The sequence below is a fragment of the Eleutherodactylus coqui genome, chromosome 4 (genome assembly GCF_035609145.1).
Source record: "Eleutherodactylus coqui strain aEleCoq1 chromosome 4, aEleCoq1.hap1, whole genome shotgun sequence".
NCBI classification, from domain to species: domain Eukaryota; kingdom Metazoa; phylum Chordata; class Amphibia; order Anura; family Eleutherodactylidae; genus Eleutherodactylus; species Eleutherodactylus coqui.
Genome location: NC_089840.1, coordinates 63,326,257 through 63,341,557, shown reverse-complemented (window position 1 = coordinate 63,341,557; position 15,301 = coordinate 63,326,257). Strand labels below are relative to the sequence as shown.

Below are 15,301 nucleotides of genomic sequence, written 5' to 3'. Positions count from 1 at the left end.
CAGCTCTTCATAGCCAAGATGACAAACCGCGGCTATAGTTACTGGCCACCTGGGTGGAGCCTACAGAAACAGACGAACGCTTCAGCCGCCGTGCTGCTTTGTTTCCATACCTTCCATTCACTAAAATGAGAGCAACGGAAACAGCGATGGACTGAAGCACTCGGCTGTTACCGACGGGTGGTTGGAAACAGAAGAATGGATTTTCCCATTTCGGCCTTGAATAGTCTAGATGGGAATACCTCTTTAAAAGTTTTTCGAACCCCTAAAAGGATAAATAAAATAAATCGGTATAGAATTTTGAATTAAACATTATATTAGATTTCCAGTTGTTTTTGCCTATGAGGTTTTTCCTTCTTCACTTTTTTCACCCTTAGTGGGGTGGGGTGGGGGGCATTCTGAGTTTCGTTGTAGCGCTCTATGATTTCTGTGTACTTTCCTGTATGAAGATGCCTATGGAAATTCTCTAATCATAATGCATATTTAATAATTCATGATATATTGCTGGGGGTGTAAATTAAATAATAGATTGTCTATATTTTATGGTAATCTCCATCTGTTACTTATGAAACCATATTTGTGTTTAATGATGATTCTAACCTAATGAAGAGCTTTAGAAAATGATATATTGCTGCAGTGCAAATGTCTAGTTGCCCGTTATGAAGCTATCCTGAGGATAGGTCATCAATAGTAAATGCCTGGAAAACCCCTATAAAGGGGTTGTCCTGTTACCAGACAGTATCCCTGTAGTAAAATCATAAACTTCGCTATACGTACCCCTCCAAGCCGGGATACAGTGCTGCAGTCCCATTGTGGTCCCTGCTTTTTTGTGACAGCGGAAGTCAGTTGATTGCTGCAGTGAATCCAAGGTTGCAGCTTGACATCCCAAAACTCCTGGCATCATGGCACGCAGCATGTGAACGCCGATGCCAGAAGAATGAGCAGTGACACTGCAGTCTCTGATTGGCTGCAGCGGTCACCTGACCCGCTTTCACAGCAAATGCCATGACCACAGCAGGACCACCGTGCTGCATCCCAGAGATGGCATAAGGGCAAGTATAGCTCAATTTATTTTTTTTACTACAGTCATTAAAGGGATATTCTCCGGTAACCAAACAACCCCTCTAACTATACATACCCAGTTGTCATGTATTCCTTTTGTCTATATTGTTGTTTTACCTTATTTCGTCCCTACTTCTCCATTCCCGTTAGGCAGTGATAACGTGATGATTATCTGGAACGTGGGGACGGGTGAGGCTCTGATCACTCTGGATGAGATGCATAGCGACCTTATTTACAGTATCTGCTGGAACTATAATGGAAGTCTCATCACCACTACGTGCAAAGATAAGAAATTACGTGTTATAGATCCTCGGAAGCAAGAAATAGTGTCTGTAAGTAATTCATATCCCTTTTCTTCTGTCCTCCTTCCTAGTCCTGAGATCACCACATTACGTTACAAGTTGTATGACAGACTCAGCCATGAATATATTGTATATTGTCTGCTGATAAGCTACAGCAGCTTCTTCAATATATCAGTCCTCATTTTTTCTGCATTGTCCTTGTAATATATGATAATGGTTAAGGAGTTTGTTAGTTTCAATGATTTTATTAACCGCCCAATCATCTACTGGTTGTTTCTTAACTCAACTTGATACTGTAATATGGTGATGGCGGGGCTTCTGGATATGACGGTTGTGGTTGCAGTTAGACCTGAATACAATGTTATATTGCATGTTGTGCGATGGACAATATGAACCAAACAAGGATTACAGTGGTCATATCCAACGTGCACTAAGTAACGATGAAGTAAATTTCCACCCTCGCAGGTATACTGAAAGACCACTCTATTAGAGACACCATCTAGAAGCGCATTGAACCTCCTTTGGTTTTCAGAACCGCAGCAATTCATCATGGCATCTATCCACGGGTATCAGAGGACCCATGGTGTGCCAAAACATTCCCACCATCCAACAGCCTGAATTGTTGACACCTGAAGGGAAGGGTTCATCCATTCATGCTGCTTGTGCCAAATTTTGACCCTCCCATTAGCATGGTGCAACAGAAATCTGGATTCATCTTACATGGCAATATTTTTCCACTATTCAATGAGCTACTTTTTGTGCTTTTTTTCCCATTGGAGTATATTCTTTTTTCTCTCTGAGATGGCAATGGGACTCAAACTAGTCATCTGTTGTTATACCCAATTCAAGGTACAAAACAACAAGTTGTGCATTCGGACATGTTAGTTGGAACTGTATTCAGCTGCAGTAGGCTTGACTATGCAGTACCTGTTCATCAGAATGATTCTTGACATCCTCCTCTGATCTCGTTCTTCGATTAGTTGTTTACATCACCGGATCCTCTTTTGCTGGATGTTTTTCCTCTGTCACACCATTTTCTGTATACTCACTACACTCTTGCATGGGAAAACCCCTCAAGGCTGTCAGTTTATGAAAAATTGGCCCAGCTTGTCTAGCACCGATGACCTGGCCCCATTCAGATCGCTCAATTTTCCCTTTCTAGTGGGGATTCACAATTAAACCGATCAACAAAACTTGTTCACTTGATATTTTGCTGCATTCGGGGGTCATGTGTCTAATTTCCATATAGGAAAGCTCCAGTTGTAAAACGGTGTCTTAAATAAAGTGGCCATTCAGCGTATGCGATAAGCAGCTCAGGAGAAAAGGGTTCCTTTCAGATTTACTCTACTAAGTCTGAAGATTGGACCATTGACTGCAAGAGAAATTTAACCTTTTCCAATCCACTGTCTGACCTCTGAAGACATTATGATTTAAGGCTGTACAGCTCCGATGTTGGAAGACGTCCGTTGGGGTTCTCTTACTGTACATTGCCAGCCTCTCTGCGGTCAGAGCATATCCAACGTGTCACCTCATGCAGTACTGATGTTAGCCAGCATATAGCGCCATTGTATAACAGCAGAAAAAGAGTAAGCCCCCTAGGAAAACCAGGATACAAATTGGATTGGAAAGGGTTAAATCTCTTGCAGGATATGCCCACATAAGTATAGGATACAGCAATCTAGACATGGTGAATTTACATTTTATAATACCTTATAGACACACAGAGGGCCTCAACCATTTCCTAGTATTCTTCCTATAGCAAGTTTTTTCTGGATGTAGAGCCTTTTAATACATAGAGGAAAATGTACTTAAAGGGGTATTCCCATTTTGAAAATGTGTGTTTGAAATCCTAAAACAATGCACTCACCCATAAGCTGTTTGTTTCCAAAATGCTCCGTTCTCCAGATATTGCAGATATTGATTCCTCTGTCCTCTGGTTGTTGTGTGCAAGTGCCGCCATCCTTTGCTATTTCTTTCCATAGAAGAGGTCTGTTTCCCTGGCAACAAGCAGTAAACAACCAGAGGACAGAGGAATCAATTTCTGCAATATCTGGAGAACGGAGCATTTTGGAAACAAACAGCTTATGGGTGAGTGCATTGTTTTGCAATTTCGAACACATTGAGATAAGATTCCAGTGTTAGACACCTATCAAAGTTCAGAGTTTTAAACTCCTGAAGAAACTTGTATAAAGTTTGTAACAATTACAGATATTAGCAGTTTTCACTTACCAAAGTGTGGATAACTGAGAATATGAAGTGACGTCTAGTGTGACACTAACCTTCATGCATGTTTGTATTTTCAACTTGCTGTGGTGACCCTAACCTGCTAACCAAAAAAACTAGGAGAAAAGTGGGGCACATGAAGGGGCTCGGCCGATCAAGTCCATTTTTCTGTCAGATGGTAAAATATTCACGACCGGTTTCAGCAAGATGAGTGAACGGCAGCTGGCGCTGTGGGATCCGGTATGAGAAGGTGTTCTGCATGTTTACTTTACTATACCTGTCTCTTGTTGTATTGTTATACTGACCTCCTGAGGACTGCACAGATACTAGGGTGACGAGAAAAATGGCATTTTGTATTCGGATTCACCTTAACTTTTTCCCCTTTCTGAAATGAGAAACAGTAGAATAAGGCTGGGCCACATGGAGACTTTTTGTAGAGCGACTTTCCAATTTTAACTATTGAGTGACAGCCGCAGTACCCAGGGGTGTATTCAGTTGCATGCAGCTCACAGTCTTCCCTTGGACTGCAGTTGATAGCTAAAATTGGAAAGTCGCGTTACAAAAAGTAGTTCCAGTCTAATTGTGCAGAATTCTATTTTGTTTTATTTTGTTTGATGTCTGTGCAATGTGGACATAATGGCCGGTACATGTTGGCCGAGAGACCAGAAGTTTCTCGGGAGTTGACTCAGCCACAAAACCTTTCATCTAGGGTCACCTTGGTAACTATAGCTGCAGAGAATTAGGAGCCAGTAACATACTGTCTTATGCTTCCTGCCAGGACAGTGAGCCTTTGTGTCTATAAAAATGTTATGACCAATTTGTTTTCCACCTTACCTCCCCCCATTCACAGGAAAAACTTGCCCCCCATGAGGGGATGAGACCTATGCGAGCCATCTTTACCAGAGATGGAAATATCTTTACAACGGGCTTTACACGGATGAGTCAGAGAGAGCTGGGCTTATGGGACCCGGTAATGGCAGACATGGGAATTTGATTGCTATTGTCACTGTTTCCAAAGCATAAGATCATAATTGTATCACTACCCCGCTAATAAAATTCAAATTCCAGGAGAAGTAAAGATTAAGGAGAAGTTAATCTGGAGGAATTTACCACCATCTTTGTATTTCTGATGAAAAAGTATTCTTAAATTGTATGGAGCAACTAATATCCCACAGGCACCCCCAACACAAATTCTCCCATAGCAGGTGGTAGTCTATACATCTGGCAAGAATAATATATAACGTACTCTCATAGCCAGTGATCCACCGCTTGGGTTCCCGTTAGTGTAGCGGGCTGGATGTTCTCTTTGGGGCTGCAGCAGCAGGTCTGACAGATGGCTTCTCTGCCATTGAAATCAATGGGAGCAGTGCCACATGTCAGACTTCTAGCTTCGACCCCGATGACAACATCTGGCCTGCTGCACTGACAGTGGGCGAGTGATCTGCTGATCACCAGGGATCCCAAGTAGAGGATCCCTGGCAACCAACTATTGATGACCTATCTGGAGGACAGTATTTGCTCAGAAAACCCCTTTAACTCTTTCATGACCAATGGTCATTGATGCTCTTGTATCAAGGTCATATTTCTGCAGTTCTGGTATTCCCACTTTCAAAAAAAATCATAACTTTCTCTATTTTTCAGGGGACACAGTAACATGAGGGCTTGTTTTTTGCTGGAGTTGCATTTTTTAATAGTACCATTTTTAACATACTATATAATGTATATGAAGACTTTTAATAATTTCTAAGTGAGGCAAAATGGGGGAAAAATGCAATTGCACCATGTTGGGGGGGGGGGGGTTATTTTTACATTGTTCATGGTGCAGTAAAAATCACGTCTTTATTCTGTGGGTCAGTAAGATTCCAGCGATACCAAATTTATATAGTTTTTTTTTATATATTAATACTTAAGACTTAAAGAAAGAAATTAGCCTTTTTGGCGCCATCATCTGACCACCATAACTGTTTCGTTTTTCTGCTGGTGGATCTGTTTGAGGGCTCGTTTTTTGGGGGACGACCCCTGGTTCTTATTGGCACCATTTTGGGCTACATGTGTCTTTTTAATTGCTTTTTATTCATTTTTTTTGCTTGGATATGAACTGATTGAAAAAAGAAATTCTTTTTCTGGCATTACTTTTTTTTCTTTGACGACCTTCACCATGCAGGATTAATAATGTGATAGTTTTTTTTAAAAAACGCACCTTTACAGATGCAGCAATGCCAATTTTTCATTTTTTTAAATGCTTTTACATTTCTTTGATGTGACAATTTAGAAAAGAGTTTGTTAACGTTAAATATATTTTATGTACTGTAATAATTAAAAGTCTTTATTTTACTTAATTTTACTTTTTTGTTAGTTTCCATAGGTGACCTGAACTTTGATCACTTGTAGAGTAAAATGCAATACTATGGTTCTACGGTTGGGGAAAGAGGCCCCTGTTCTGGTCACTGGTGGTGGTCCCAGCAGTCAGACTCTCACCAATATAGTGGGTAGATGATAAATGCTTCTGGCTGATATATGCCCTTTAATCATAAATCAAGTATAGGTTACTCTTTTGAGTTTATATTTGAACAGGTAGGTATAATTTTAAAGTTGAGTCTCTGGTTTGAGCATACCATAGAGACAGCCAGGTGATTTCTATGGGTCCATGAAAGCAGGGAGACTAAATAGAGGATATTTAGGAGTTTGCTGGCATTGGAGTGTAAGTGAGGCCGACCTTAATAAAGTTGCTAGGTATGCACATCACTTGCGAATAAATAGCTGTTCAGGGAGCAGGAAAGGAAAATCTCTGTGGACTAACAGTTCCATCTCTGGACGGAACTGAACAGCGCCAGGCAGACCCCCTGACTATAATGGGGTCTGCCTATTTACCCATCCAGCTACCTGGTTTTAGGATAGAAGAAAAAGCGGTTCATGCAGCACTTTTTCTTCTGAACTTGTTTTTTGCTGGATTTCTATTTTTCAATATTACCATTTTTAACATATCATATAATGTATTTGAAGACTTTTAACAATTTCTAAGTGGGGCAAAATGGGGGGAAAATGCAATTGCACCATTTTAGGAGGGGTTTACTTAAGAAAAAAGTTAAAGAAAGAAATTAGCTTTTTTGGAGCCATCAGCTGACCCCCATAACTCTTTTGTTTTTGGTATTAACATTAAATACCATTGCCAGCAACAACTGCACACAAGCAAATAAGAAAATTATACCGTAGACCGATTGCTACAAAATCTTTTGTTCTGCAATAGGAAGGAGGATCAACAATCACAGTCTTAGAAGAGTAATACTGTGCCATGATCTAACACCCTTAGGGGGCCACATTTTGCATTTGCTTCTATAATGGGGCTCACTCTTCTCTATGACTGCCCTCTTTGGACCCTATAGACATCTATAGACTAATAAGCTCCATATGACCTCCATATGTATTCCCATACTCTGAATGTAGATACTTTTCAACCCATGCTCTCTTATAGACATAAACAAAAGCAGAAATAAATACTTGGAAGGCAACCAAAGCTTCTGAGCATTGGAACTAATAGTGCTCTTCGTAGATCTACGTATAAGGGAGACATTCCACATTCTGAAATGATCTTATGCTAACAGTAGATAATAGCAGTACAAATTCTGGCTATAGAATGCAGTGTGTCAGCATGGTGTCCGTAAATCTGTTAGATCATGCCGCAATGCATGATAGGTATGTCAAAGTTAACCAATAACGGTAGAAATGTTATAGATAATATACATATATGATACTAACTAATAACCTATAATGATAGATTAAGGAATTTAAGTTTAACAAGTGGATTGTTGTTTATATTTTGAGTCACAAAATAACAGAATTAATCTTTGACTGTTACCATATCATAAAAAATCTAAATGTTTTCACCATTCACAATCTATGATACATACTATAATCATAATTGTAGCACTTGTTATGGGGCACAGAGACAGTGGGGGCACATTCAGATGCAAAAAAAGGACAGAAGTCACCTTCTGCTACACAGTACTTTTATGGGGGTCCTTTTTCATGTAGAAGTTGTGCTAGATGGCAGTAGTGCATATCTTTTTGCTTGCCATAGTTATGCAGGTATGTGCCAGATTGCAGGGCTCATTTTTGACTTTGCCATGGCAACCTTTGCATCCTCGTTAAACACCCTTGACTACAAGTTAGACTGCTTTCACACTAGCATAATGCAGACATATTTTTGACCCTGTATTATGGACAAGTGTCTGGGCCCAGCTGCAGACCTACTCCCTGTACTCACAGCAGCATAGGAACCTATGCTGCTGTGAGTTCAGGTCAGTGGAACCACGGTCAGGCCAGAACAACCATCTATAATACAGGCAGAAAAATGCTTGTCTGAAAACAGCCTTAGGTTGCATTTATTCTGGTGAGAAAATCAGACGAGATGTGTGCTTTTGCACAAATATGAACCCTATTCTTTTGAATGGGGTCATGCACATGAGCAACGGTTTCCTGCATGGAACCGTAATGTGATACTATGCAGGTAACAAATCACAGTATGTTCTGTCTTTCTGCGTGCTCTTGCATAGCAGCACCCATTTTTTAAATGGGGCCAGCGGCAGCATTGTAAGGTCTCCCATTGAAAAAACTAGGAGAAACTCTGTGGTACTCCACCGCTGCTACTTCTTCACATGAAAACGCCTTGCATCCATGGGGAATCCACATGGTGGGAAGTACAATAAAGGGACCATGATTCACGTCCCCATATCGCGCTCGCTAGGCTGCTTTTAACTGGAACGACTGGCCCAACGTCTATCACTCCAGAAGTGATAGTCATTCAATGAACGGAGGCGGAGCGTGCCGAAGATTTCTTCCAGCTGCCCGTCTTCATTCATTGCAAACAGGCAGTTGTTCAAAGATGAAAGACTGCCTGTTTATACTGAATGAGAAGTCGCTCACTAGTCATTCCATTTCAATTATCTGAAACAGAACAATTAGCAACTACTGAGCAAATTCGCGCTCAGTACCTTGTTGGGTGCCGAATTTACGTCATATTCGGCCGACCATCCTCCCGTGTAAAAGTACCCTTACATATGAAATTTCAAGATACACCTGTGCAATACTATCCTGCAATATCTGAGGCTAGGTTCACACCTACACTTTTCATTGTTTGACTCCATCACAAGAGCTGAACAATAAAAATAACTGAAATGTCGGATCTGGCACCTAACTAGGACAAACGTTGTCCGGCAGACCCCACAGAATTAAATGGGGTATTTTCCAACAATGGAGCTTGCTGTGCAATTTTATCAGGGATTGTGTGGCGGATCTGCACTACAGGCTCAATGGAGGAGTAGAAAATCTAAGAAATGCTGGGAGGCTACTTACACACCATTATAGTTATATAGGCTGACACTAGGAATACCAAACTAATATACAAAGCTAATATACATTTACATGTTCACTACGGTCTCAGTAAAACAAGGTGACAGCCTTCTATATACTGTAATGGCTACTATTAGTAGATGTCATTCAGCATCTGTTTACCCGGTGTCTCTTAACCAAGTAGTGGTCATCTCTAAATATATCATTGATGTAACTCTGAGATATGCAGCAGTGAAAGTCTTCTGGAATGTAGGTTATGCCCCTGCTGTAATCATCTGATATATTGTGCACCGGCGTGCATTTTCCCTTATTAGATTTGGGAATATTATTATTCCTAATTCTTCTAAATATGTGACAATCGCAAAGCAACTTTTAAAACTTTTGTAAAAATCAAACTAACGCTCTTAATGTTTCCACTGCATTTGTACTGACACGATCCCTCTACTGTCTAGAGTAACTTCGATGAACCTATTGCCTTACAAGAAATGGATACTAGTAATGGAGTATTGCTTCCTTTCTATGACCCCGATTCCAGTATAGTCTACCTCTGTGGCAAGGTACGTATGTAAAGACACACTATGTTTCAGTTCATGGGATGGTACTGTAATGTACAGTATGTATCCACCATTGTCTGTAAGGCTGTGCTCAGACTACAACACTTATGTTATGGACCCATTTGATTATGATGGATAGATTCAGGCAACTTAGGATAAACCCCATTGACTGAGAATGGGACCATGTCAGGTGTCTTTCGAGATATTGCTATTTTTGACTGCAAAAAAAGTGTTCAATGTACTCAAAATGTCTTGTATCTAGTGATAGGATAATAAGAGTTTAATTTATATAAGTCCTAAAACAGAAGAACTGTGGAAAAAACCTGCCCAATTCCGGTTTTATTGGGCTGCTACTCAAGGGCCTCTTTAGACCTCATTAGAGCCTCTTTCAAGAAGACCCGCTGAGGTTTCCATTTAAAATCCTGAAAAAAAGCACCGTCGAATGGAACCTGAAATCTTGGCCATTAATGAAAAGTGCTGAAATGAAGACCAATAAATTTCCATTTCAGCAGGTTTCTGTTCGTTCTTGGCATTGTGTGCTGGAAAGAATAGTGCAGTCCACCACATTATTCTTTGCAGCAAAATTATGCTAGATTAAGCTTTCTACTTTCACACGACACCTCTTATAGTATCATCTCTACAAATAAGGGAGATGATACATTACCTCTGCAGCGCCACCTATTGGAAGGTGGCCTCTCACTAGCCAAGCTAGAAACCTACTGCACAGTGATGAAGGGTAAACGCCCTGAAACAGCTGTGTATGGATTCTGGCTTGGCTTTCAATTCTCAGTCATTGTTATAAGGCTTGTATAAAGAGTCTAACATTGACTTGCAGGAATTCTGCCTTCCAATAGGAGGTGCTGCAAAGGTATTGTTTCATTTCCCTTATTTGCATATTACCCAGAGGAGCATGAATGGCCCTATAAGTCTCCTCACTCACTCACCTTCTTGGTTCTCTCCCTGCGTAATGACAAAGAGCAACAACTGTAAAACAGTGCTCACTACAGATCAGTACTTTTGGGTAAGCTGATAAATATCTTCATATTTCAAGGCGCCTTTAAGGATAAAGCTGACCAGACACATTCGATGTGCAGTAGCTGAACCTACCATTTTCAGTAGGTCTGGCAGATCATCTAAAATATAAGGGGGCCTCCCAACTTTCTTCTCTGTCAGCAGATCCTATCCTTTTGTTCTTGGGAGATAAGCTGTCGTCAGAGATATCTGGCATCAGATTTCTCCCCTCTCTACATTTAGACACATGCTTCTTCAGCCAAGCCAAGCACGTATGTGGAGGTGTCTGACGAGATAGTTGTTGTCTGAATGCTCTTCTAATGTATATAGCCACCCTTAGACATTAAGTTACAAGGTAGGCACCTATAGGGACATTAGACAGTCCTATCTACTCCCGGAGGGGGAGAGCTATTTTCCATGCTAGTTTTAGGCATACTTAGAATCCTAATCTGAGTATGAGACTATTGACTCAAGGTATTTCAATGTATGAGGCTGTAGATATAGATAAAAATAATGTTGGCCTTGAATCATTCATACAATAGTTAAAGCAGCTCAGTAATATTCAAGAAAATGTTGCCTACGGATATATTTGATGCTATGCAAAAATAAACTACACTGCAATGCTTTTTCTTTCAGGGTGACAGTAGTATTCGTTACTTTGAAATTACAGGAGAGGCGCCCTATGTCCATTACTTGAATACCTACAGCAGCAAAGAACCCCAAAGAGGAATGGGCTTCATGTCCAAGAGGGGACTGGATGTCAGTAAATGTGAAATAGCCAGGTAAAGCAGGGACACTGACTTTTGCTAAGGAAATCATAGGGGACTAATCATAGACTAAACTAAATGTTCTTTCCTGTTACCCAGAAGCCTCTTTGAGCAGTTCAGGAAAAAACATTGGCATTAGAGATGAGTGAGTATACTCGCTAAGGCACATTACTCGAGCGAGTAGTGCCTTAGCCGAGTATTTCCCCGCTCGTCTCTAAAGATTTGGGGGCCGGCGGGGAGGAATGGAGGGGAGATCTCTCTCTCCCCCCGCTCCCTGCCGCTCCCCGCCCCCGAATCTTTAGAGACGAGCGGGGAGATAATCGGCTAAGGCACTACTCGCTCGAGTAATGTGCCTTAGCGAGTATACTCGCTCATCTCTATTAAGTATCAAACGAGGTCCATCCTTATGGGGTTAATTTGAGCGATTGCTTTTCTTGTGTCAGTCCTGCAATTCTATTGTTGTGTGAACAGAAGAACTAGATAAAAGTTTCTCAAAATTGATTCTGTTCTATTTGCTTCATTATACTGATCATTATTGTAATTGTTTTAATTAAAGTCTCTCATTTCTGCAGATTTTACAAACTGCACGAGAGGAAATGTGAACCCATCGTTATGACCGTTCCAAGAAAGGTGACGTCACAATTCCATTCCATCTAATGTCATGGCTCTCATATTATAACTTGTTTGCTGTCTCTCCTGTAAGAGTTATTCCCCTTTATTTCCTGCTGATGACCAAAATGTTGTACTGATTAGTTTTCTTATACCTCTTCATCGGAGCGTTCCTAAGTTTTTCATAGGATGTGCCAACGCTGGAATTCGCAGTGGTTGGCTGTAATATCTGCAAACAACTCTTCAATTCCCTTGCAGAGCGCCTGCAGGAGAAATAAAGCATTATACAGTTTACATCCAAAAGGAAGAAAGTTCCCTCATGCCAGTCAAACTAGACACTCCGTATAGAGCAGCGTACTGGTTGGCAGAATGAGATGCCCCTTACCCCAGAGCTGTGTCAAAAACTATATATTTTTATTTTTCTGTGCTTTGGAGAGTTTAACCATTATTCCTTGGCACATTGGGGTCGGAGCTGGAAGGGTAATAGAAAGCATTGCTCCCATTGATTTTAATTGGAGCTAAGCCTTTCTACTATATGAACCCGAAATGGTGGACCTCCACCGATCAGTTATTGATGACCTATCCTGTGGACAGGTCATTAATATTAAATGCCTGGAAAACCCCTTTAATAATCTGTTTACAAGTTGCCCCAATTTGTTGTAAATCCGCATGTGGCCATGCCTCTGTGTTAACTCGCCCTTAATGGAATGCAGTTTGCGGGGAAAGCTGCAAGTTCCAATAGGTCCCAAAGGTCATTAGTAGAGATGAGCGAGCGTACTCGGAAAAGCACTACTCGCTCGAGTAATTTGCTTTATCCGAGTATCGCTGTGCTCGTCCCTGAAGATTCGGGTGCCGCTGCGGCTGACAGGTGAGTCGCAGCGGGGAGCAGGGGAGAGCGGGCGGGAGAGAGGGAGAGAAAGATCTCCCCTCCGTTCCTCCCAGCTCTCCCCTGCAGCTCCCCGCTCCGTGCCGGCACCCGAATCTTCAGGGACGAGCACAGCGATACTCGGATAAAGCAAATTACTCGAGCGAGTAGTGCTTTTCCGAGTACGCTCGCTCATCTCTAGTCATTAGGTGTCTGGGCATGCTGGAAGTTTTAGGTCCCCATGGAGATGAAAGGATGACAAAAAATTAAAGCTGAAAGTTATTTTAAGTACCTAATAAAAAAAGGGAGACACACTTATTTCAGAAGTAGTCTGCTGTGTGACTTTGCTTCAAACTGTTTCTGTCCTGGAGGTTTTCTCAGTAGTCTGCTGCCTGGCTCTTGCCGTAGAGTAGTGGCTCCTTAGATCTGTGAGCTGTGGATGCATAATCACACATTAGCAGGCCTCAGATCGCAGCAAGAAGCTGCAAGATGATTCATGGGTGGGTAACAGCAAGAAAGCAGGACCTGACTGGGAAGAAAGAACACTGACCAACCTACTGCTGCTCCTAGATGTCATCTCAACCAGCCCGTATTACTTGTGGCTAAGTAATTTCATAGTCATGGATGAAACATAGAACATATGAAAGTTACCGTATTAAAAGACAACTTCAAATCTCAACATCATAGACGAATTTGGGAGTACAAGTTTATAACCATCTTTGATACTCTCAAGCCTGGAATCAACATCACAAGTGGCTTCATACATCATTAGAGAATATGAGAAATCTATAGAAGAGATAACACGCTGGCCTGGTGACCACCTAACACCAAATTAGAGAACACAATCAGTGCACTAATTAAGTATTTACTTCTCTACTATATTTTATTCTCTCTCTCTCTCTCTCTCTCTCTCTCTTTATATATATATATATATATATATATATATATAGTTCTTGGGATCTATTCCATTAGGCTGGTGGAAGAACCCGAAATAGGTTCAAAAGCTCGCTATACCATCATGTATTTTTGTTAGCCATTGAAAGTTATCATATCTACAAGATTACTTGGTTTCTCTTACTGAGAACGATCACATTTTGTTTGTACAAAAACATCCTATAACATTTACATTCATCATATTTATGTCCACAAACTCAAAAATATAAAGCTGGAGTCCCAGCCTTAAGACCGATGCTTTTTTTTTTACAGTCAGACCTCTTCCAGGATGATCTGTATCCAGATACACCTGGACCTGAACCAGCCATTGAAGCAGATGAATGGTTCGCAGGACAGTCTGCTGACCCTATATTGATATCACTCAGGGATGGCTATGTTCCTGTGAAGAACAGGGAACTTAAAGTCACCAAGAAAAACATTCTGGATAACAAACCACCAACTGGGCCACGTAGAAGTTATTCTTCCTGTGAAACCGGCTTCTCAGTAAGTACTTCACTTATCTAAATATGACACTGACTGTATAAAGTCAAACGTGCAAGAATAGGGGTCCAAAAGGTAAAAATCACACATGAGCCCTGCATCACATAAGAACACACAGTATTATAACTGGGGGGTCTTTTACAGATTTTACATTGGGGCTCAGGAGCTTGAAGCCTTTGATCAGTGTTGAGAATTTCGAGACATTAAAAATGGATGCATTTGTTTTTAGTTATGGACCTAAATGCCTCTCCGTACTCTAAACATTTACTTCTTTCTCTTTTCCTTCACTAGAGAGTCTCTCTAGAAGACCTTCTGGAAGAAATCAAGTACTTGCGAGCCACTGTTGAGTCTCAAGAGAGGCGCATCTCAAGTTTAGAAAATTTACTGCAAGAGATTGCTAACGGCACTGATTGAGCTGAACTGTGAAATTTTGCTATCTGGCCAAGAATGCACTTCAACAATAACATGCCCTCTTTTTTTTTGCAAGCAAACTTCATTATGTTTTACAAGAAGTGATGGAGCCAATGTATGGACTCCAACCAGAAGGCCCCCTGTTTATGCCTTTCATTGTTAGGGAAGTCTATAGAGGCCTTCTTCTTTTGGGTGGGTTAAGTCTAAGGGATAGGGGATGAACACTTTTTTGGGGTTCAGATCACTAATGGAGAGGATATAGGCTACTCTGACTAAGACGTGGGACATTAGAAGTTTATGGCTGCAGTATGGCAGATTCCATAAATTGTGAAAATAGGACAGATTACCCTGGACAGTTTGGTAGCTCATATCTGTATCTCTGCTATCTCTGTAATTGCTCCCCAAGTCATCTTCATTTTTAAAGATTATACTGTTGTCCAGGTATACATACAATTATGATTTTCTCAAGACTACAAGTGTGCACTATATATATATTAATATATATATGTGTGTGCGTATATATATATATATATATATATATATATATATACATACATATATTTGTTGGCCTTCATCCCTTGTCAAAGAAACTGAACTTTTGTATTTTGGTAGAATTCAATTTTTTTATTCTCATGTAGAATATCTCATGCATAAATGTGCACAACAGAGACAGCCATCTTGTAGGCCAAACCGGGGTTGGACGGGCCTATCAGAGTA

General features: G+C 40.8%; 1 protein-coding gene across 1 annotated transcript in view; it reads left to right on the top strand.

The window, feature by feature from the left end:
• The window catches only part of CORO6 (coronin 6), a 92,323-nt gene extending 77,228 nt beyond the window's left edge, over positions 1 to 15,095 (top strand). Inside the window, exons 5-11 of the mRNA XM_066599586.1 lie at positions 1,210 to 1,391; positions 4,435 to 4,554; positions 9,386 to 9,490; positions 11,135 to 11,280; positions 11,838 to 11,895; positions 13,946 to 14,176; positions 14,465 to 15,095. Of these exons, the coding sequence (XP_066455683.1) occupies positions 1,210 to 1,391; positions 4,435 to 4,554; positions 9,386 to 9,490; positions 11,135 to 11,280; positions 11,838 to 11,895; positions 13,946 to 14,176; positions 14,465 to 14,587 (965 nt within the window). The 3' untranslated portion in view covers positions 14,588 to 15,095. The remainder of the gene's footprint in view (positions 1 to 1,209; positions 1,392 to 4,434; positions 4,555 to 9,385; positions 9,491 to 11,134; positions 11,281 to 11,837; positions 11,896 to 13,945; positions 14,177 to 14,464) is intronic.
• The last annotated feature ends 206 nt before the right edge of the window (positions 15,096 to 15,301 follow it).